This window comes from Myotis lucifugus, unplaced genomic scaffold, assembly GCF_000147115.1.
Source record: "Myotis lucifugus unplaced genomic scaffold, Myoluc2.0 scaffold_65, whole genome shotgun sequence".
NCBI classification, from domain to species: domain Eukaryota; kingdom Metazoa; phylum Chordata; class Mammalia; order Chiroptera; family Vespertilionidae; genus Myotis; species Myotis lucifugus.
Window position 1 is genome coordinate 4074651 of NW_005871113.1, and position 23084 is coordinate 4097734.

The 23084-nt window shown below is 37.3% G+C and overlaps 1 protein-coding gene across 4 annotated transcripts; it reads left to right on the plus strand.

Annotated features, from left to right (window-relative positions):
• Window positions 1–12: 12 nt before the first annotated feature.
• NSL1 (NSL1, MIS12 kinetochore complex component) lies at window positions 13–23084 on the plus strand. Of its 4 annotated transcripts, XR_002829555.1 has the most exons (7): window positions 13–333; window positions 4156–4234; window positions 8342–8472; window positions 10684–10738; window positions 13738–13815; window positions 20791–20858; window positions 21575–21587. XR_002829555.1 is itself a non-coding variant. In XM_014456844.2 (6 exons), exons 1-5 carry the CDS (start codon window positions 100–102, stop codon window positions 13773–13775), a joined length of 537 nt encoding a protein of 178 aa, XP_014312330.1. In that variant the 5' UTR covers window positions 13–99; the 3' UTR covers window positions 13776–13815; window positions 20181–20298. The 4 variants fall into 4 exon arrangements, 2 of the variants coding, with proteins under 2 accessions (XP_014312330.1, XP_006089951.1); XR_001348458.2 differs by lacking the exons at window positions 13738–13815; window positions 21575–21587 and adding an exon at window positions 20181–20337; XM_014456844.2 differs by lacking the exons at window positions 20791–20858; window positions 21575–21587 and adding an exon at window positions 20181–20298.

The following is a 23084-nucleotide window of genomic DNA, read 5'->3' on the forward strand; positions in this document are numbered from 1 at the left end:
CTGCGGCGGCGCTCTGAGTTTCCGGCTGCACCCGGACACTTTCCCCCGGTGGCACTCGCTTCCGCTCCCAGAGTTCCCGCCCCCGCTTTAAACTGGAAAATGGCGGGGGCTCCCGAGTTGGTGAGCCTTTCGCCTCCGCGGGACGGGGAGCGAGCGGCCGGGACAGAAGACCGCACCCCGGGCCCCGCCACTCCCCGCGAGGACTTCCGCGTGCGCTGCACCTCGAAGCAGGCCGTGCTGGAGCTGGTGGAACTGTGCGGCCGCTTCGTGCGACAGCTCGGGGACGCGCTGCCGGAGGAGATTCGGGAGCCCGCGCTGCGAGACGCGCAGTGGGTACGGGCCCAGTAGCCGGCACTTGTCGTTTCACCCTCTTCCCCGGTCTCGGGGCTCGAGAGGCTGCGCGGGCAGAGTTAGCGGTGCCCACGCTCAGGAAGAGCAGCCCGAGGAGCGCGAGGGGACGAAATAGATCTAGTGGCCGCCGGGCATTAGTTACCTAGAGAGACCCACGCTGCCCAATAGAAAAGAACAAGGCGAGCTATGTAGGTAACTTATTAAAAGTTAGAAAAGACAGGTGAAATTAACGGCAATAACATGTTTTACTTAACCCACTATGACCAAGATAGCGTTTTAATTTAATAATAATAATTTTAAAAACCCGAAGGAGATATTTTTCGTGCTTTTGTTAGTGCCCAGCTTTTCGCATTTGGTGTCCGAAACGGACAGCTCATCTTCTTTGGGATGAGCCGCCTTTCAAGGCCTGGCAGCTCCCGGTTCGCGTGCACGCAGACTCCGGGAGGATTTCTCCAGGAACGGGAATCCTGGAAGTCAGTCGGGCACCAGGCTAGCTTTTGGCCTTTCCTTTTGCCTGTTTTTTAAAGAATATCTTGTGAAGAGAGTGAAAACGTCTCCCCTATAAGTCTAAACTAGATAAGGAAGCTGTCTTGATTTTAAACTTCTCCTAAGATCATAACTGGCCCTTAGAGCATATTTCCCCTTCCTTTCTCAAATATTTTGTAAATAAAGCCTTTGAAGATAGGTTTTTTTTGTTTGTTTTTTTTTTAGGGGAAAGGTACAACAAATGGAGGGATTGGTGGCTGTCATAACAAAGCACACATTTTATATGTAGGAAAAAAAAAGCTTAAAAATTTTAAGTGCAGCACACCTGTGAGCGTGAATGATCACAATGCAAACAATAAAAATAAAGGTGAAGTGGAAGGCGAATGAAGAAATCCTCCCCGAGTTGTGCTGTGTTCCCGTTTTGTGTAAACAGTGGCTCTTATTCCCTCCTGTAACCAAGGGAAGAATAGACGCTCTCAGTGGTTTTTTGGGAAGGAGACTGTTTTATTGTGTAACGATCTTAGAGGTTTCCCCTTTCTGGGAACTTCGAAGGTAAACGACCAAGGGAGTCGACTTGTGTTTTATTTTAAATAGGAGAACAAATAAAAGGCAGAGGCTTTAATTATGTTCATGTACCTCTGTCTAAAACCACATAATATAGTAACAGGTTTTCTTAAAAAAAATAGTATTGGTACAATTGTGCCAGTACTACAATGACAATTTGTATTCCCAGGTAATCCTTGGAAGTTGACATATAAAGTAAATATTTTACTTTATAAAAATTTTAAAGTGTAAAATAATGTACTTTATCTCATAATTATGCATTATTTGATTTATGCTTATTTTCAATTATACAAAATACCAAATATATCCTCATTGTAAAAAAAAAAAAATAACATAAAGCAAAGCCTTTGAATTTCCCTTCCCCATCCCTCTTCTTTCCTGGAAAGAATTTACTATTTTGGAGGGTCCATAGAGGTTATAATCCTTCTACACCCTTCTTTATGGTTTTACATCTCTCTCTCACCCCCTCTCTGTTTTTTGTTTTGTTTTAAACATTAAGTGTCATGCTGATATATTGTTAGCAACCTGCTCTCCCCCATTTTTTTTTTCTTTTACCAAACATGTCTGTCAATATTATGTACAAATATACTTCGTTCTTTTTAAGTATTGCATGGTATGGATATATTGAATATTTAACCATTCTTCTAATTTTGAATTTAAATTTTGTGATTTTTCTCCTCAGTATTTTATAATTTCAAACAGTGCTAAAATAAACATTCCTAGTGCATCCTCTTTATGTTCTTACTAGAGGCCCGGTGCATGACATTTGTGCACTGGGGCAGGGGAAGGGGGACCCTCAGCCTTGCCTGTGACCTCTCGCAGTCTGGGATCCCCGAAGGATCCTTAGCGCCGCTGTGGAGGTGGGAGAGGCTCCCGCCACTACGCTCGCCAGCTGTGAGCCCAGTTTCTGGCTGAGCAGTGCTCCCCTGTGGGAGCGCACTGACCACCAGGGGGCAGCTCCTGCGATGAGTGTCTGCCCCTTGGTGGTCAGTGTGCATCATAGCGACCAGTCGTTCAGCTGTTTGGTCATTTGCATATTAGCTTTTTATTATATTAGGATTTCACTTCTAGCAATGTATCCTAACCTAAAGGACTATTCTCATCCTATATAATGAGATGACCGGTCGCTATGATGCGCACTGACCACCAAGGGGCAGATGCTCAACACAGGAGCTGTCCCCAGCCTGCAGGCCCCAGGCCAGCCAAGGTGGGTGCTAGTGGGGGCCCCCTGTCCACCCTGCCAGTTGCTGCGCAGAGGGAGGCAACCAGCAGCGGTGAGGGGCGGGGGTGGCGCCAGGCTGGCCAAGGTGGGTGCCAGCAGGGGCCTCCTGATTGCCCTGCCGGTCGCCCCACAGATCGGCCCTGATCTCCGGCCAGGTCTAGGGACCCTACCCCTGCATGAATTTGTGCACCAGGCCTCTAGTTGTTAGATAATAGGGAATGTGCATTCAGAATTTTAGTGGTGCTTCCATATTCCTTTAATCTTTTATTTTCTTTTAGTTTTTGTTAATTCTCACCCTAGGGTTTTTTTTTACCATTGAAAAAGAGTGGAGGTGGGGGTGGGGGGGGCAAGAGAGAGAGAAGCATCGATGTGAGAGAGAAACATTGATTGGTTGCCTCCTGCACATGCCCCGAACAGGGCTGGGAAGTGAATTGAACCCCTGACCCTTAAGTTTGCAGGCTGATACCATTGAGCAACACTGGCCAGGGCAGTCCTTTATTTTTTAATGTATTAACATTTAAAAAAATAATTCTTTATTGTTGAAAGTATTATATATGTCCCTTTTTTCCCCCATTGACTCCCTCCAGCCTGCCCTCACCCCCCACTCCTGCCCCAGGCCTTCAGCACCCTATTATCTGTGTCCATGGGTTATGCATATATGCATATAAGGTCTTTGGTTGATTACCTCCTACCCACCAACCCTCTCTGCCTTTCCCTACAAAAAAATAGACTAGTACAGTGAACACCCATATATCCATCACCAAATTTAACAGTTATCAAAAATTTGTTACTTCTTATTTTCACACAAATTCGAGATGTCATGTGATTTCATCCTACATATTTCAGTATACATCTCTAAAAAATACAGTCCTTTATAAAGCAGACATAATTTCACTTTCTTTTAAGCATATATATTTTTCTTCTTGTTAACAATGACGTTCATTCACAGCATATGTAGTACTTACACTCTTGAGATTCAACTGAGCCTAAATTTGTTAGCTTTTATTTTTTTATTTCATTCAAGAAGTATATATATTTTTGTTTGAAAGAATATTCTGAAATTTTGGATTGAATTATCTCATAGGTAGCTTAATGGCTATCAGTGAAAGTGTAGGTAGAATTAATTGCAATGGAATCTTCATTGAAAATAGTATACTAATAGGCTAGTCTGCTACTTTTTAAATATTCTCTTTCACAAATCTGAAACTATGCCCTGGCAGGCATTGCTCAGTGGTTAGAGTGTTGGCCTACACACCAAAGGGTTTGATTCCAGTCAAGGGTGGCACGTACCTGGGTTGCAGGTGTGATCCCCGCCCCCAGTTGGGGCATGTTGGGAGGCAACCAATCCATGTGTCTCTCTCACATCAGTGTTTCTTTCTCTTCCCACCTTCTTTCCCTTCCATTCTAGCAATCAATGGAAAAAATATCCTCAGCAAGGATTAACAAAAAACAAACAGATTATCTTGCCAAAATGTTTAAATTCAGTATTTAAAGTTACTTTTAGTGACATTACTATTGTGAATGTATTGCAGACTTTTGAATCTGCTGTGCAAGAGAATGTCAGCATTAATGGGCAGGCATGGCAAGAAGCTTCAGATGATTGTTTCAGGGGTAAGTGATGTAACTTTCTCCTTTGGTTGCTAATTTCTGAGTTATTTTTGTAGCTATTTTATTTTGAGTCCTCATTTTCAGTGTTACTTCTCTTTAAAATGTATTTTACTAGGAGGGGGGAGAGAAAACTAATCTAGAAGACTATTGGTTGTAATCTGAGGAAAACAACATAGTAGGTACCTTGATCTTTATATTTCTGCTGGCATCTCAACGAGACTTTCAGATCAATCTTTAAAAGTACCCTTGTCAATAGTTGCTTGGAAAATACTGTGAAACTATCCCCAGATGAAGAAAAAGGCCCAGAGAATTCCTATGATTAATACCTTATGAATCAAGTTGTTGTTTACAAGTGATCCTTAGACAGTGAAGTACCCTTAGAAATGTGAAGTTAAACTATAAGAATACTATGTCAAGTATGAGATCAATATTTAAAGAGACCTCCTTAAAAAGACAGAACATTTGCCTGGTCCAAAGCAGGCTTGATTGTACCCCAACTAATGTTATTGACATATCTAAAGAAATCCAAGTTTTTGGTAGAAAGAAAATGTTCAGTGTAGGAAGAAAAAATTCAGTAGAAAAATAATGATCAGTGTGGGAAAAGAAGCACAATTCTTCAGCAGTGTCCTGAAGAAGTGGGCCAGCGTGTTTTGTCTTTCCCCATAGTGATATTATAGAGATCTGACCAGCATAGTTTAATACCACTTTTAACTGTTCTGATTATTCAGATACCCTTGAGCTGATTCCAAGCCCATCAAATAACCCTCTGTGGTTGTAATTTTTTTCTCAATATTGAGATAATACTTTGCCCAGAAGACTTGGGATTATTAAAGGGATAGGCAAAAGTAGGTTTACAGTTGTAATACAAACAATATAATAATTAATAAATAATAATACAAGAATAAACTGTTTTGTGTACTCACAACTATAAGCCTACTTTTGCACATCCCTATGTAGTAGTCATCTCCTCAGAGTTACTATATGTACTTTCTGGTTTACGTATTAAGACATTAAAAACAGTACCATTGGATTTCTCAAATATTATTAGAGTAATTGTAGGGAAGAGGGAGTGCATCAGAACCATTTAGAAGTTCAAGCTATACAGCCTTTACTGTGTCTTTATCTGACTCTTTTTCTCTAAGGTCACTTTGGAATTGCTTTATTGATTGGCACAGACTGCCTTTAGCAATAGGATTAATCAATTTATAGATTAACACATATATTTCCTGACAGGTTGGTAACCTGGGTGGAGTATGTATATCTTCCCTCCTTATAACTGTGAGGAAAAATAGTTATAATCTGCTTTTTTCATGGGCATTTGATAAATGTCAACCACTTTGCCAAATGCCGGGAAATAGATGCAAGGACATGGTCCTTACCATTTAGCAACTCATCGTTAATGGAAGGAAATGGACAAGGACACTATACTCTTTGGGAAGTGGGAGTAGACAAAACACACTAGGTTGTTAAATGCATGTAATAAATGAGAATGTGCTAGACAGAAAGGAAGTAGGAAGGACATTTCAAGGAGAGGAAACAGCATGTGCAGAGGCACAAAGGAGTGCTATGTTTTGAAAAGGTCAGAAGTGAATTGGGAAAACTAATGGCAGATATGGTCAGAAAGATAAGTTGGGGCCAGATCACAGAGCCCTCTAGGATGTGCTGAAGAATTTGTGCTTTACCTTGTAGGTCAGTGGTTCTCAACCTTCTGGCCCTTTAAATACAGTTCCTCATGTTGTGACCCAATCATAAAATTATTTTCGTTGCTACTTCATAACTGTAATGTTGCTACTGTTATGAATCGTAATGTAAATATCTGATATGCAGGATGGTCTTAGGCGACCCCTGTGAAAGGGTCATTTGACCGCCAAAGGGGTTGCGACCCACAGGTTGAGAACCACTGTTGTAGATAATGGGGAACTGGTGAAGGCTTTTTTTTTTTTAAATATATTTTTATTGATTTCAGAGAGGAAGGGAGAGGAAGAGAGAGACGGAAACATCAATGATGAGAGGGAATCATTGATTGGCTGCCTCCTGCACGTTAGACCGAGCCCGAAATCCAGGCATGTGCCCTTGACTGGAATCGAACCTGGGACCCTTCACTGAGCCAAACCGGCCAGGGCTGGTGAAGGCTTTTAAAGTAGAACTTACACGAAAGCTAACTCCTAGCTAACTCCTGGCTCTGTGTGCGCATGAATTGGAGAAGGGAAAAATTCAAGGCAGGCGAACCTTAGGGAGGTTATTGCAGTAGTACAGCATAATACCGTGAAGATCTGCCCATGACAGTGGGAAAGGAGAGAAAGAAAAAGGTGCAAGAGATGTTCAGCAGATAGAATTAATAGGATTTGTATCTGATCTTGATACATAGAAGCAATAAGTAAGCTTCACAAGGGCAGAGGTTTTTGTCTATTTTATTCCCTGAGATCATTGTATAAATGAGTGGACAAACAAATGAATGAGCAAATGAATGAATATAGGGAACATAGGAATATACATATAAGTAAAAGCAACTTCTTTTCTGCCCCTTAACTACCCTGAGTGGACTTGATTTTAGGATGATTGACCAGGCATATTTAAAAATTAAAATGTAAGTTCCTTGAAAGCAGGGACTATATTTTTTTCTCATTACCATGTTTTTAACACTTAGCTTGACACACAGTAGGCACCCACTAAATATTTGTTGGATTAATGACTCTTCCCTGCTCAAATTGTTTATACATTTCACTTTTATAGCTTTATCATTAGGTGGCGCTATGAAACCATTTTCTTCCCTACATAGAAGATTTAGCTGGGAGACTTTATTTTTTATTTTTTATTTTTTAGCTGAATAGTACATTCTTCCTTTCAGGTTAGTGATTAAACTTTTCAAATGGATAAATTAAAATTTAGGGGAGGCTGCTTATTTAAATGACTTTTCAAAGTAAGAAATGACCATATCTCTTTTAATAATCTTCAAAATAAGTAATTTAGTTGGACTTAATATTTGTTACATAAATGAAAGGCCATACTGCACCTCAGTTATCTCTACCCAATATGTAAATATATGCTGATATATATCAGAAGTGTCTAAAAAGGGTTCCAAAAAATATGTATGGTTCTTCTCACTAATGAAGCTTTGACATAGCAGAACACAAGCTATAAGACCAGTTAAGCTGATGACCTTTAGTATTTAATAAAACTTTAAAAAAAATTATTGATTTTAGAGAGAAAGGAAGGGAGAGAGAAACATTGATTTTTTTTTCTCCACGCATTTATGCATTTGCTGGTTGCTTTTTTTAAAAAAAAAATATTTTTATTGATTTTAGACAGGATGGGAGAGGGAAAGAGAGAGAGAAATATCAATGATGAGAGAATCATTGATCGGCTGCCTCCTGCATGCCCCCTACTGGGGATTGAGCCCACAACTCAGGCATGTGCCCTTGATGGGATTTGAACTCGGGACCCTTCAGTCCACAGGCTGACGCTCTATCCACTGAGCAAAACCAGCCAGGGCCATTGGTTGCTTCTTGTATGTGCCTTGACCTGAGATCGAACTGCAACCTTGGCATATTGGGATGATGCTCTAACCAACTGAGCTACCTGGCCGGGGCCTCTTTCCCCCTGTAACTGTGAGAGTATTATAATAGAAGTTAGTATTTAGTATTTAAAAAAAAAATAGGTTTCTCTGATTAATCAATTGTTCAATATATGAATGAATCAATCACCAAAGTGAGGGCATCCACTAACTTGCCATATTTGTTTTCCTTAATTACTTTGTGTTTTCTAAATTTAGTTTAATTACATTACATGTCTATGTAGAACAGGGGTCCTCAAACTACGGCCTGCGGGCCACATGCAAATACAAATATTGTATTTGTTTCCGTTTTGTTTTTTTTACTTCAAAATAAGATATGTGCAATGTGCATAGGAATTTGTTCATAGTTTTTATTTATTTATTTTTTTTTTATTTATTTATTTATTTTTTCATAGTTTTTTTTAAACTATAGTCCTGCCCTCCAACGGTCTGAGGGACAGTGAACTGGCCCCCTGTTTAAAAAGTTTGAGGACCCCTGATGTAGAATATAAACAGTGTTTTAAGAATTTTTTTGATATGTTTTTTTCTTTAAATAGATTCTGATATCAAAGAACTTGAAGATCACTTTGATGAAATCATAGTAGACTTAGCCACGAAACGTAAGCAGTATCCCAGAAAGATCCTTGAATGTGTCATAAAAATTATAAAAGCAAAACAAGAAATTCTGGTAAGATGATTTATCTTTAAAGTAGTATCTTTAAAAAGTTTATGTTGTGTCTGTTTTACTACAATAAAAAATTAAAGTATAGAATTCATGTAGAGATAAATGACATTTTTATTTTTCCTTCAATTACTACTGTTTTTGTCTCTTGAAGACTTTTTCCTGTTCTCACATACTAACATAGACTTTGAAGATGGAAGATTGACAATGACTTTATAATTCTGATACCAGGAAGGAAAAAAAAGGAGAAATTTATTTTTTAAGGCTTTTCTTTCTATTTGTCATTTGTGTTTAGCATATTATTTGTGTACCAGTGGCCCTGCACACGAATCTGTGCTCGAGTAGCTCGCTGCTCCACCCTCCTGTAGCTCTCTGCTGCAGGTAACTTGCTGCCCCGCCCTCCTGCTGATTGGTCGTTATGTGACAGCGTCCTGACCAATTTGCATATTACCCTATTATAAGTATAGATGAGTACATATTTTGGAAGACCCTTTAGTTAAATTCATGGTGAAAACTGAGTACCTTTTCGTAATACTGAAATTTGCTTTATGAATTGTGTGTAATTTGTTTAGCTCCCAAAGTCATGATGGGTCAAAAGTAGGTTTGCTGGGAAGTGGCTTTGGCCTCTACAGCTAGAAATACATGTTGTTTTACATTGTGATATACTCTTTTCCCTTAGTTTTTAAAATGAGCATACTTTACATAAAAATCTTTTGATTCCTTTCAGGAATTGTTTTAGATAGTAAAGGCAGGTGCTTTATCTAAAATATTTTAGTCATTCTATGAGAAAAAATATTTATAAGCAGATTTTTTCCTTTTTTCTTCTATAGCACTTATTCTTCAAAGAAATACTCTACTTCATTCCCCACCCCCTTTTTAAAGTTTTCTTAGGAAAGACATTCAAAATGTGTCTCCTTTCCTATTAACTACCCCTCCTTCCCTGAAAATAACCTAGTAATCAGTATTGCATAAAAAAAAGAAAGTTGGCAGGCCTAATCAAGGTACTGCTGTGGAAGTTTAAAAGTGATGCAAAACAGATGGGGTGAAGATAGTAAAGACAGTTTCTTTTTTAATTTTTATTTGTTTTATTTTTTAATTTTTAAAGAGAGGACATGGACTCCACTTTTCTTAAACATATATTTTTATTGATTTCAGAGAGGAAGCGGGGGAGAGAGAGAGAGAGAGACATCAATGAAGAGAGAGAATCATTGATCGGCTGCCTCCTGCACGCTCCCACTGGGGATCGAGCCTGCAACCCCGGGCATGTGCCCTTGACCGGAATTGAACCTGGGACCCTTCAGTCTGCAGGCTGATGCTCTATCCACCGAGCCAAACCGGCTAGGGCAAGACAGCTTCTTTTTTAAAATTTATTTTTTATTTATTATTTTTTTTTGTTTTCAAGAAAAACGATTTTAAGTATAATAATGTTACATGCAGTAAACATTAATATTTCAATAAAAAAGATTTTAAATATAATAATATTACCAAAACTGTATAAACATAGCATATCACAAAAGTTGTAGGAAATATTAAAAATCTGCAAATAACAGGATTACTTCTATTCTAAGACAGCTTCTTTTTTCTCTTGCTCAGTCCCTCCACCACCACCTCCAGTCCCCAGCTCCCAAGACAGCTTTTTAAAAAACCTTTTTGGCTCTTGCTAGCTTTGGGCAAGAGTAAGGAGGATTTTCCTCTTTCTTTTTGCCTGAATTGTGGATCCTGTTCCTGTAATTCTGCTACTGTAGTCCTAGTGTATCACAGGATATATAGGCTTTAATGTGCTGACATGGCAGTGGCAGCCACTTTTAAAAACAGTTTCTGTGGGAATATGAGTTCTGAGTTCCAAACCTTTGTCTTAAAGTGAACTTTTTGAAAAACAGTTCACTCATAATTTGGAGACTACCTAGTACTTGAAACAAAAAATGTAGTCTCTGTGCCTTTAATTTGCTTGATTGCTTGTCTTAAATTTTTTTATGGTGTAATTTCTTAGTGTATGCAGTAGGTAGCAATACTATAAAAGGTATAGTTCAGACTTAGATTGATCTTTTCTTTTCCTCTCCCTTTCCTACAGATTGCAGGATTTCATTTTGGGAGGTTTTTTGGGGGGCAAAAGAATGGTACAACTAATAGTATATTTGCTTACATTAGCTGAAGAAAATGTTTATATGAGGCATTAAGTGGTGAAATTAAATCTGTTTTAATTTATATTATGTTTAGAAGGAATACCACCCTGTTGTACGCCCATTGGACCTAAAATATGACCCTGATCCAGGTGAGTCTGTTTATTTGTGGTAAAAATGCAGAATTAGCTTGTAACTTTTATGGGTTCCTGATACTCATTTAAAGGTGTCAGCATCAAGGGTATCTTCCCTTTGATGTTCCAACTCACTACCAGACAGCCATGTTTAGCTCTTTACTAAGGATATGAGAAGTTGCTCTAAACCTACTGACTTAGAATCTCTAGGAATAGGACCCAGAAATCTGGGCTTTATAAAGCTTTCTCCTGACCTAGACTATTATAACAGCTTTCCAGTCTCTAACTTTTATTATAATACTCTCCCATCTCTAACTTTGCACTATGGCCAGAGTTAAACTATTGAAGTACTCATGGTGTCACTTCCCAGTGTCGCCTTCATTGGTTTTTATTCTTTACAAAATAAAATCCACTAAAAATACAATGTTGAACTTAAGAAGAGATGTACACTTATTACACCTTTCAACTCAATTCTGTTTCCATTTAGATCCATCCTCTAAAACAGAGAAATCAAATTGATACAAAGTTATGTAAACCCAGAAACAAGGGCATTGCTAAAAATGTGGGATCATTATATTTTTAAGTGGCTCCATTCTCACATTTAAAAATTTGTAACAATTTTCCTAAGAAACCTTTTGGAATTTACTTATGACATGCAAAAGTACTGCTTCTGAGGTATTAAAAAAATTGTTAAGACCTGATTAATTTGTAAGGGATAGTTATATGTATGGCTTTGAGGACCTTACTTTTGTTGAATTCTGAGCTACCAGAAGGTCTCCTTGCCCTCCCCAAAACCCCCCAAGTTAATGGAATAAATTACAAAGGGGAAATACAAGCATAAAGATACTCTGAAAGTGCTTAAAATCACAGCATTCACTGTGTTTGAGATAAAAATTGACCTAGACTTAATGCTTAGTTGTCATGGTTCACCAAAAAGGGATAGTTGCCAAATGCAGTGGTTGAAATATACTTGTTTTGGTTTTGAGCAACATAAAAATAAGAATCGAAACTTGTGGTATCATAATATTCTCAAGTATTATGACTTTTTAGACACAGTTAATTCCCTCTAATGAAACTTGGTGACCTTTTTATCTTAGGAAGGAAAACAGATTTGCTTTAATGATCCCTTGAAGGTCTACTTGATTTTATTCCTACTATTCCAGTAATTGTATTAGAAAAATCTCTGTATCATATGATTCTGACTTCAAAAGTAAGCAAAGAAATAATTAGAGTCTATCTTCTGGGTAAATTTTGAGGAGATTGGGTCATTATACATTTTCATAATGTCTATAAGCTTAGAATAGCATCAGCTCTTTAAGCACAGCAAAATTAGCTTGCAGTTATATTAGCTTGCTGTACACCCTTGGACAAGTCACTTCAAGCATTAGTTTCCTTATGATAAGGGACCTAATGCTTTCGGTGTGAATACCAACTCTAAATATTACAGAAACGTTCCTGCCTACTTATTTGAGGTCGCTTACGAATCATATGAGATAAGGGGCTCTGTATAACTAAAATACATGAATAGTAATTGGTAAGGAGATGCTATGTAATAATAACCCTATTATAAATTTTATCCCATTTACAATGGTTTGCCTTTTAATATTGCATAGCTTATAATGCATCTAGCTGGTAAAATCATATGAAATTAATTAAAATGGCTTAATGTGGAAAACAAATTTATATGGAACATAAAAATCTAAATAAGCTGCATGAGAAAACTTATTGGAACTTCTTGAAAGTTTCTTTTTGTTACTAGACTATTAAGTGATATCAAATGTTTTTGAAAGCTGATACTTTTTAAAAAGGTTGTCTGGTTTTCAAAACAATATAGTCTTCCCTACTGGGAGGATTGGTTCCAGGACCCCCACAGATATAAAAATCCACAGATGCGTAAATCCTTTACATAATCTACTCACATCCTTCTGTATAATTTATCTCTAAATTTCTTATTATATCTAATACAATGTAAGTGCTGTGTAAATAATTGTTATACTGTATTGCTTAGGGAGTAATGAGAAAAAAAGTCCATACATGTTTAGTACAGACACAATTATCACTCGCCTAACTACATCGTACATATCAGCAACAATGTAACTTTTTTTCATCCATGGATGTAGAATCCCAGATACAGAGGAGCAACTGAACATAGGCAGTGTATATTGTATAACATTGGTTTGGCATAGTTATGTTAGGAACTTTAGGGAATACAGAGGTAAGGTAAAGTAGACAGATGCTCCCCATAAAGAGCTTATGTCTGAGTGGAAGAAATAGGAGATGAACATAAAATAGGATTCTATCGTGCCCTCTAACTGGTTCCTTTCCCAGTTTTCTCCGTTGGATAAAATGGCACCTTCATGTACACATTGCTTTAGCCATAAGTTAACCTTGATTTTTTCCTCTTCTGAGCTCCTCATATCCAGTCTATCAATAAGTTCCACAAATTATTCCATGGAAATATAATCTTACTTTAATCTACTTCATCTCATTATCACCTTGAGCCTCGGTCACCATTACTCTAGCCAGGATTTCTACACATGCTTTCTAGAAGGGCTTCCTGTTTCACTCTTGCTCTCTTCCATTTCATTGTGCAGACATCAGGCACAATTGATTTTTTAAAAATTATTTCAAATATATCAAACATAGAAAATATGGAGTACAACATAATGGCATCTTTGTACCTACCACTCATACTTGAGGGCTGTTCACATTTTGCCAAGCTTACTTCAGACCTTTTCAGGAACTAAAAGGTATGGATATGGCTGAAACTTTGTTTGTAGCCCTCCACCATCCCATTCCACTCCCTCTTCAGAAGTAACCACTATCCTCAAGCTGAGTGGATCCTTCGTATTCATGCTCTCATAAGACAGTTTGTAAACGTAGAGGTTATTTGTTTTTTTCAAAGAGGGGATAAGATTCATCCACAAAATTGTTTAAGCCTAGGGTGCATGTCTGTGGGCATGATATTTGACTTAACTGATTTACTATACTTTTCTTTTTTTTGTTTTTGTTCATAGAAATATTAACTGTGTGTATACTTGCGATATTCTTTTGAAATTTTCTGTATTCATTCAATGATGTTTTGGAAAAAGATGGTGAGTTTGTGAACCTCAAGTCAACTTGACTAGAAGTCTAAGATACTTTTAAAAACACAAATCAGCTTTCATTCTCTGCTTAAAATCCTAAAAGCTTCCAATTTTAAAATATACAGTAAACTTCAAACTTCTTGGTATTCCCCTTACATGGCTCCCACCTACCTCTCCAAATTCATTTCAGGCACGTTCCTTTTTGCTCTAACCACCCTAATTAAAATAGCCTCTCCTCAATTCTCAATCATAACACTTATTTCCTTAATAGCATTTGTTACAATATGCAAGTATTTGTGTGTTCCCTTGCTTATGGTCTCTCACAAAACTGAAAGGTCCGTGAGCTTTCTTACTTGAGTTTGCATTATGTAGCCAGCATATGGCACCATGCTCAATAAATACTGAATGACCACTCTTCATCTACATAGTCTGTATGTTTATTGAGTGTCTGCTATAGGCCAGAACTGTTCTCAATGTGGAGGATATAGTGGTGGCCAACACAGACAAGATCCTTGCTCTATGGATCTTACATTCTCGTGGGAACAGAAGAGTATAAACACATCTAAAAATAAATAATATCAGCACTAGAGTGGTTGTTTAGGTATGGGAAACACTTTTCTGAGGAAGTAACAAGAAGGAATTTATCTTGTGACAAGAGGAAGAGCTTTTCAGTTAGAGAGAAGAGCTAGAACAAGTTTCTGCATCAAGAATGGGCTTGAATATTTATGGAACAAAAGACCACTGAGGCTGTAGTGGAGGGAATAGAGGGAAAGAGCATTACAGGATAAGGCTTAGGCTAGATAACACAACTAGGAGTTTGAAAGTCTTTGGTGCCTTAAGAGAGATACAGTACTGAAGGAGCTGGTGGGGTGCAGGTGGGAGCGGATGCAGAAGGTTACACACCTGCTACAGATCTGTTTAAGTTGTAGCGTAGGGTTATCTTCCAGAAAGTCATAAATCACAGCTCAATTTTTGGTTTCATTTTTACCAGGGATGCTGCTTTACTCTTTACGGTTCTTATGCTTTTAGTTACTCCTTTAGAACCAGTACAAGCCAGCCATTCTATGTTATGTCTGCTCATGTACATGCTTGCTCACTCATGCTCTAAAATACATTGGAAATAGAAAGGAAGCACTCAGTTAATACTTTTTTGATGAATTTCTGAATTTTTGCAGGCTTTTGGAATTTTATGTTTCCTAGTTTAGTCAGTCCAGTGACCTGAAAGCAAAACTAGGTTGATTACTCAATCTTTCACTTCCACTTTTTCATTTCCCTATGTTTTAGAAAGCCAGTGACTAGGGAAGGCAGTATCTTCAAGGGTGCTTAACTTCCACATTTTAAAGAACAAACTTGTTTTTTTAATATCCTTGCATCAATCTTCTGATTAGCTGTCTACCAATAGGATGAGTTTTCATAATCTTTTGTGATCCTACTAATAAAACTAATAATTGCTCCCATATTGTCTTCTTTTTCAAAATGTTCTTTGAAGTTAATTAAAGAGACTTTTCCCCCTCGTCCTTCACTAAACATGTAGTGATGACAAGGAGCTATTTTAAGTTTCTCTACAGTAGACTTGATGATACTTCCAGTTCTTTTGCTGACCCTATAAACAGAGGACTTAAGAGCCAGTTCCTCTTCTTCCTAACAATGCCAACTTGCTTAAGCCACTGCCAGCATTTTTACAGGTAGCCACCCACTTACAAATTGTAATGTTTCAAGAATTCATAATTAACCTGAGCTTTGGAATTTGAAATGCATTTCCCCCTGAAAAACACAAATCTATCTATATACTAGAAGCCTAAGCAACCATTACGGCGGAACGACCAGAACGACTGGTGTGCACTGACCGCCTGGGGGACACCGCTCAGCCAAAACCAGGCTTATGGCTGGTGAGCGCAGTGGTGGTGGTGGGAGCCTCTCCCGCCTCCAAGGCAGTGCTAAGGAGCAGCGAGCGGGTGGGCGGTAAGGAGCGAGTGGTCCTGGACTGCTAGGGGGACACAGGGAGTGGGCCTAAGCCAGCAGGCGGACATCCCCCTGGGTTGTCCAGACTGTGAGAGGGTGCAGGCCAGGCTGAGGGCCCCCCCACCCCAGTGCACAAATTTCATGCACCAGGCCTCTAGTGGTATTATAAATGGATAAGTTTCTAGGCCAACCTTTAAAGACCTGTTTAACATATCAAGTAGCTGAACTACTATATTTGTGATGAAAAATATTAGGAATTTCCCATTTTAGATGCACATTAGTTCTACTACATGTTGTCTAAATAGGATTTGGGATCCCTAAACACCTTTGTGTATGATGAGAGGGTAAATAGTGGTGCCATGAAGATATTCCCATCAAGGCTGTGGAGAGAAAGCCATTGGGAATGTGTGTGGCTCCATCTCTTTCAGGGCAGTGACCAGCCATTGGCATGGAGATAGTCTTGAGTTAAGTGTTTGTATATCAGGAGTATCTATATGTTCTTACTAGTTACAAAATAATCTTGAGAGAGTGAGTGAAAAGTTTATATATTTTGAAATTTCTGAAGCAAATATTAATGTTGGAAAATGTTTTTTTGATGCATTTACAGATAACAGTCACATATTTAGTGATCATTTTTGTATTTGTTTTTCTCCCCTTTATATACTATATTTTTAATCTTTGTGTATTTGGTTTTATTCTTAAAATTATTGATTCTTTTTAGTTTTCAATTAAAGGAATTTAATTCACTTAACTTAAACATACTGTAATATTAATAGTTAAAATAGATTTAACTATAGAATTGTTCTATTTTTAATTCTTTACTAGGCATAATATGTTTTTATTTCAAGAGGTTTTCATGCCATAACTGGTTTGGCTCAGTGGACAGAGTGTCAACTTGCAGACTGAAGGGTCCTGGGTTTGATTTTGGTCAAGGGCACATTCCTGGTTGTGGGCTCAATTTCCATAGGGGGTGTGCAGGAGTCAGCAGATCAATGATTCTTTCATCATTGATGTTTCTATCTCTCTCTTCCTCTCCCGTCCTCTCTGAAATCAATAAAAACATATTTTTAAAAAAAGAGGATTTCATTATGTTGGAGCTGATTTTTGACCACTTTTAGATTTTATTCTTATGAGTAGAGTATGATTTTTGACAAAGTGATGTTTTGGAAAGTTATTTATAGAATATAGAAGAGCAAGTGTTTTGGATTCTAGAAAGTATGGTTCCACTTCTATTCAATTCTGGGTACATTTTTCAGCTCTTGCAGCTTGTTTCCTTATCTATAAAAGGAGGTTGATGAAACCTGCTTGCCTCACAGGGTTGCTAAAGGTATTACATCAGATTGATTGACAGTGTATGCCAGCTCATACTACTATAGGGATGGGCTGTCAGAGGATCAGTTAGGGAAAGTTTTCATGCCATTGTGTTTCTCTTCTCTGAACTCTTTTTCTTTTTGACACCTAATTTCTCAAAAGAATAATCTATACTGATTAGCTTCACTTTTAATCTCTCCCTTTATAAAAAAAACAAAAACATAAGAACAGCAGTATTAATATTTGTAATGTTAATTGCTTTAGTTTTCTTTTTGCTTTGTTTGCTTTCGTGTCTATCAATTCTTTCCTGTACACTCCGATAGGACTGTAAAATTCCTCTCACTGTGGTAAACACTTCAGGTTATCCATCAAATCCATTTTTAAAACCTTTTTCTTTTTCTTGAGGTATTCCTCTGGGAGCCTTTTGTCTTCCTGTTCTAATCTGGACTGGTTGCTCTCTAGGCCTGGTGCAAAACTTATATCCTGTCTGTTCCTTTCCTCATCACCCTGGGAATTTCCTTTCCTTCTCTAATGTTTTGAATCATGTTTCCTGGTTCCTGTGTTTTCTTCTTTCTTGATTTATTCCCTTGTTTTGGTATAGCACTTCCTCTCCCACCTTACCTCCTACCCCGCCTCCTCTCTAGCCTCCAGCACCAAATCTGTTTAAGGTGACTCTCTTTGTAACACCTGTAAAGCTTTTACTCCTTTCAATTCCCCTGTTGGATTGACCTCACCCTCCTTTGTGCCTCCACAGAACCCTCTGTCATAGCCTTGTCCATCATACACATGGAGCACTTTACATGCCAAGCACTGTGTTCACACTGGGGAGTCCAAGGTTGAGAGAATGAGGTTCTTGTTCCCAAGCAAGTTCTGATAATGAACAGCTTGATTCTCACTGGAGGCAGTACTGCCCCCTAGTGGTCCTTTTGGAAAAGTGGGGCCTGTGGACTGAAGGGTCCCGGGTTCGATTCTTGTCAAGGATACATGCCCGGGTGGCAGGCTCGATCCCCAGTAGGGGGCGTGCAAGAGGCAGCCAATCAATGATTCTCTCTCATCATTGATGTTGCTATCTCTCTTTCCTCTCTGAAATCAATAAAAATATATTTTGAAAAAGTGGGGGTTGGAAAGTGTTTGGTTAACCACAGTAATAGGGGGGTACAGCTAGCATTTTGTAGTCAAGAGATAAGAATACTGAATGTCTTATATGTCCAGCACAACTTTAGAATATTCCACCAGACATTTATGTGTGAACATATGTTTATAATTATCTAAACCTGGAGCCTGACTCCTTTTTACACACAAACCCAAACTACTCTTGGTACTTTTTACATTGTCATTGCTTGTGCAGCAGATGGAGAACAGCTGTTGTTGTCCATCAGTGTGGGTTTATAGACAATTAAAAAGTAGCACGTGTTTTTAAAAAATTAAGGATACCTTGGATGATAGATTCTTTTGTAAACCATGCAATAACAATGAAGAAGAATATGATTGTCTTGCCCTATACATATAAGTAGGACAATTTTCTAGAGTAAATATTTAAAAAGATTTTGTTCGTTATTATGTGTATGCATGTATATACTGTATTAGGGTGTACATACAGTGCTCAGCTTAATGACTTTATATCCACACCTACACATAAACACATGTAACTACCTTGCTCTAGAATGCGGAGTGTCTGCATAGTTGGGAAACAGGATAAATTTATTTTTAAACAGTGTGTTAGATATATTTTCAAGTAATATGCCCATTGCATTTTCATGTGTACAATAAATATAATTATTAGAATATAGGGGACTATAGGCTTGGGTAGGAAAAAAATTACATTGCTATTTTTACTAACCTCAAACTGAAATTTAGCATTTCCTTTCCATTTAGAATGCAGGAAATGGTGGTGATACTAGCCATACCTGTAACTTTTTTTGCTACTAGAAGCCACAGATATTTTCAATTTCAGCTGTTGCAGATACTTCACAATATTGTTTATACTTATTATTTTCATTTTACAGTAATTATTAGACCTGCCACTTGATGATGTTATTTAAATCATTAGTAAAGGGACACATGTTACATATACAACTTTTTAAAAAATATATATTTTATTGATTTTTTTACAGAGAGGAAGGGAGAGGGATAGAGTCAGAAACATCGATGAGAGAGAAACACCGATCAGCTGCCTCCTGCACACTCCCCACTGGGGATGCGCCTGCAACCAAGGTACATGCCCCTGACCGGAATTGAACCCGGGACCCTTGAGTCCGCAGGCCGACGCTCTATCCACTGAGCCAAACCGATCAGGGCAGAACTTTTAAATAATCATATTTTTAAATTTTATTTTAAAACAGTCTGAAATTCTAGAGTAAGCAAAACTAATGTATAATGATAGAAATCACATGAATGGTTGCTTCCTATAGAGAAGGTTGACTGGGGAAGGGGAACAGAAGAATTTTCTGGAGTGATGGAAATGTCCATCCTGGTATATATTTGTTAAAGGTGATTGAATGCTAAACTTAAGATATATATTTCACTGTATGTAAATTATATATCAATTTTAAAAACCAGTACATTAAAAAAGTATTCTGAGAAGGGGTCTATAGGCTTCATTGGATTTCAAAAGAAATTTCTGGTAACAAAAATGGTTAAGAACCCTTTCTTGAGCCCATCATGTTACCTTTGAGTGCCTGCTCTTTCAGGGCCTGCTTTCAACTTTGAGTGCCTACTTTCTCTCATTTGCTTTTACTATTCATTTCCTTTTTTTCTAGAAGTGTTCTCACTTTTTTGAGCTAAGGAAAGTCAGAAAAGGAAAATAGCAGCTATGAAAGAAATTATTTTCTTGACTTATTTGCCAGTCTCTTGAAGCTGATAAAGTTATAGTCCTTCTAACATAGTTATGTACTTGTTTGCCTAGACTTTATGAAATTTCTGCCCTGGCTGATATGGCTCAGTTGGTTAGAGTGTCCTCCTGTGCACCAGAGGGTCTCAGGTTTGATTCCCGGTCAGGACACTGGAAATAAAAAGGAAATTTCTAGTGACTAAAAACTAATTTGTAGACAATTTCATAATGGAATGATTTTTCACATTTCTGGTTTCTCTTGGAGTTTTAGGTTTTATCCCTGAATATGCAGGTCTGTTATGAAGTAGCCGTGAACATTTATAACAGAGATTAAAAGAAAAGAAAATGTATTTGGAATTAGAAAAGCATCAAAGAAGAAAAGAAAAATTAATATACTACCGACAATCTATTCCAGAAGTTCCATTTAGGTATCTTTGATGCAGTGTGAATACAAATTCTAAAGTCCAAATATGTTTTATTTTTATAAAATTCAGAATAGTATAAATATCAAATATTAGCCCATGTTTATTTTAAATGTGATGATAGGGCTTGAAGATGTTAAACATAATGGTAAATAATATATGGGACAAACATGCTTTCTTCTGGAGTCACAGTGTTAAGACTATTCATAATACAACTCTTCTTGTCTATCATCTTATGTGTATAACTATTTCTTTTACTCTACTGTTCTTATGTTCTTAGTCTTATGTATCTAGATAAATTTAAAAGGACACTTGTTTTAATAGATTATAAACTATCCTAAGAAAGCTTGAACTAAGGTGAATAGTCCTGACAGATGTTTATCTAGGTAGCATCTGCGTGTGTTTTATGATGTTATTAGATTTAAAAATGTAAAATACTGTTTGGCGGTTTCTTTGCAGCCTCTCGTGTGGAAAATTTGAGATGCAGAGGAGAAACAGTAGCTAAGGAGATCAGTGAAGCCATGAAGGTAAAAGCTATATGCTAAAAAATTATAAAATGAACAAAATCTGTAGCTAGGTATTTGCTTTTAGCAGCCATATGTGTTTTAGTCTATTGTAATAGGAATTCTTAGTAGTTTTAAAAATAGGTCATTAATGACTTAATTAAGCAACAGTGAGATTCAGAATAACTACCACTTATTAGATACCTATTGTGTGCCAGTATTATACCTGGCTTCTTTAAAGGTTGGTTATATTTTTGAGTTCTGAGAGTTAGCAGTCCAACAAATGATTTCGGATAATAATATCAGCTAACATTTAGTGAGCATTTAGCATGGATCAGGTGCCATTTAACTGCTTTACATATATTACCTCATTATCCTTCCAATAACCCTATGAGATAGGTACTGCTATTTCCCTATTTTACAGCTGAAGAAACTGAGGCACAGAGAGGCTAACTAGATTGCCCAAATAAGTAACTCAGCCAGGATTTAAACTCTGGTTATTTGGCTCCAGAGCTTATATTGTTAACCACTATAGTATATAGCATATCAAATTGGAGTCTTAATATTTTCTATACTAATAAAAGGGTAATATGCTAATTAGACCGGACATTTTCCAGACAAAGCCACAAAGTGGCAGCAGCCGAGGTAGAGGCGGTTAGGGGCAATCAGGCCAGCAGTTGTGTGTTTCTGTTTCAACCTGAGATTAATTTTGAGTATTATTGTTTGTTTACTTTTTTAAGTCCTTGCCTGCATTAATTGAACAAGGAGATGGATTTTCCCAAGTTTTGAAGATGCAGCCTGTTATCCAACTCCAGAGAATCCACCAAGAAGTCTTTTCCAGTTGTTATAGGGAGCCAGATGTTAAACCTGAGAGCTTTATAACACAAATAGAAACCACACCAACAGAGACTTCTACCAGCAAAACCACTGACGTGGTACTGAAAAGAAAGCAAACTAAAGACTGCCCCCAGAGAAAATGGTATCCATTGCGGCCAAAGAGAATTTATCTTGATACGTAAGCTATTTTTGTTTATCTCGGGAGTTGAAATTAGGCACTGTCAGCATTTAGATTAAAGTCTGATGCCTAGACAGAACTTCATTTAAAATAACAAGTAACTCTTTAGTGATTTCTTTATACAGATGTAATAACTGTCCTGGGGTATGATGTAATATTGTATTTCCTCAATGTTTCGTCTGTAGTCGATGAAAAGCATAGTTTTAAATGTTGGCACAAAGCCCATCAATGAGTATAAACAGTACAATCTTTTACTGTCCTTAAATGCCATCAACTCTTGGCTGCTTTACAGCTTTTATGGAATTTTATGAATAACATTCTGTCAGTTTCCTGGATATACTGCTTTCTTTAAAAAAGAGCTGTGTAACAGTTGTCTTCATTTAAATGCTGAGAGGAATCACCAGTTCTGCACAGGAACACATGGAGGGTTTTTGTTTTTGTTTTTTTGGTGTTTTTTTGTTTTCAATGTGATTGTTTTATCAAATGAATGTGCAAATGAAAGACTAGCTTTGACTTTGTCACTCTAGTTCAGCTAATTTAGGTCTGTGAGTTTAATTGTAGGAAGTTTTGTTTTTATTTTGTGTTATAAGACAAGACAGCTATTATTTGTGGAAGAATTTCTCCCAATATTTCTTGCCCACACTTTGTTTTCCATAGACCTTTTAATTTTTAAGCATAATTTGACTTGTGAATAATATTTTTTAAGGATTTCTCATTATTTCTTTGTATATGACTCCAGTTCAAAAATATACATCAGAGTAATACATTAAGAAATTGTCATGTGGAATAAATATAGATGTAATCATACTGAACTATTTTATATTTAAGGATGTTTATATATCAAGGATATAATCATTGGTAGAAGTCTGAGAAAGCTATATTGCCCCTACTTCAAATATTTAACTACAGTTCCTTATAGCTCCTGCTGTGTCTTTTACTCACATTAACACAATGTAGGCAGGGCTATCTAACTTGCCAACTGTTTCCCCTTTTGATGATTGTACCTTCATTCATTTTCAAAGGAATTTATTAATCATGAGGTTGGAAATCTATACTTCTTGTGTTTATTATGTGTTAATAATCATAAATGTCAAAATGTGACAGAAAGTCTGTCTCAATTAGGAAAACTTACATAGCCACTTTATGGTATTCTGTATTTTAATGTTACAATTTGAGATCTGTATATTTGTATAAAGCAGTTTGTTTTTTATTAAAATAATGTGCAATGACTAAAA

Excerpts from the sequence above, each read along its gene's own strand:
- NSL1 (XM_006089889.3), top strand. The coding sequence starts at position 100 with ATGGCGGGGGCTCCCGAGTTGGTGAGCCTTTCGCCTCCGCGGGACGGG. Across the intron at positions 334-4,155 it reads CGCTGCGAGACGCGCAGTGG|ACTTTTGAATCTGCTGTGCA; the intron begins GTACGGGCCCAG and ends AATGTATTGCAG. Across the intron at positions 10,739-20,790 it reads AAAATATGACCCTGATCCAG|CCTCTCGTGTGGAAAATTTG; the intron begins GTGAGTCTGTTT and ends GTTTCTTTGCAG.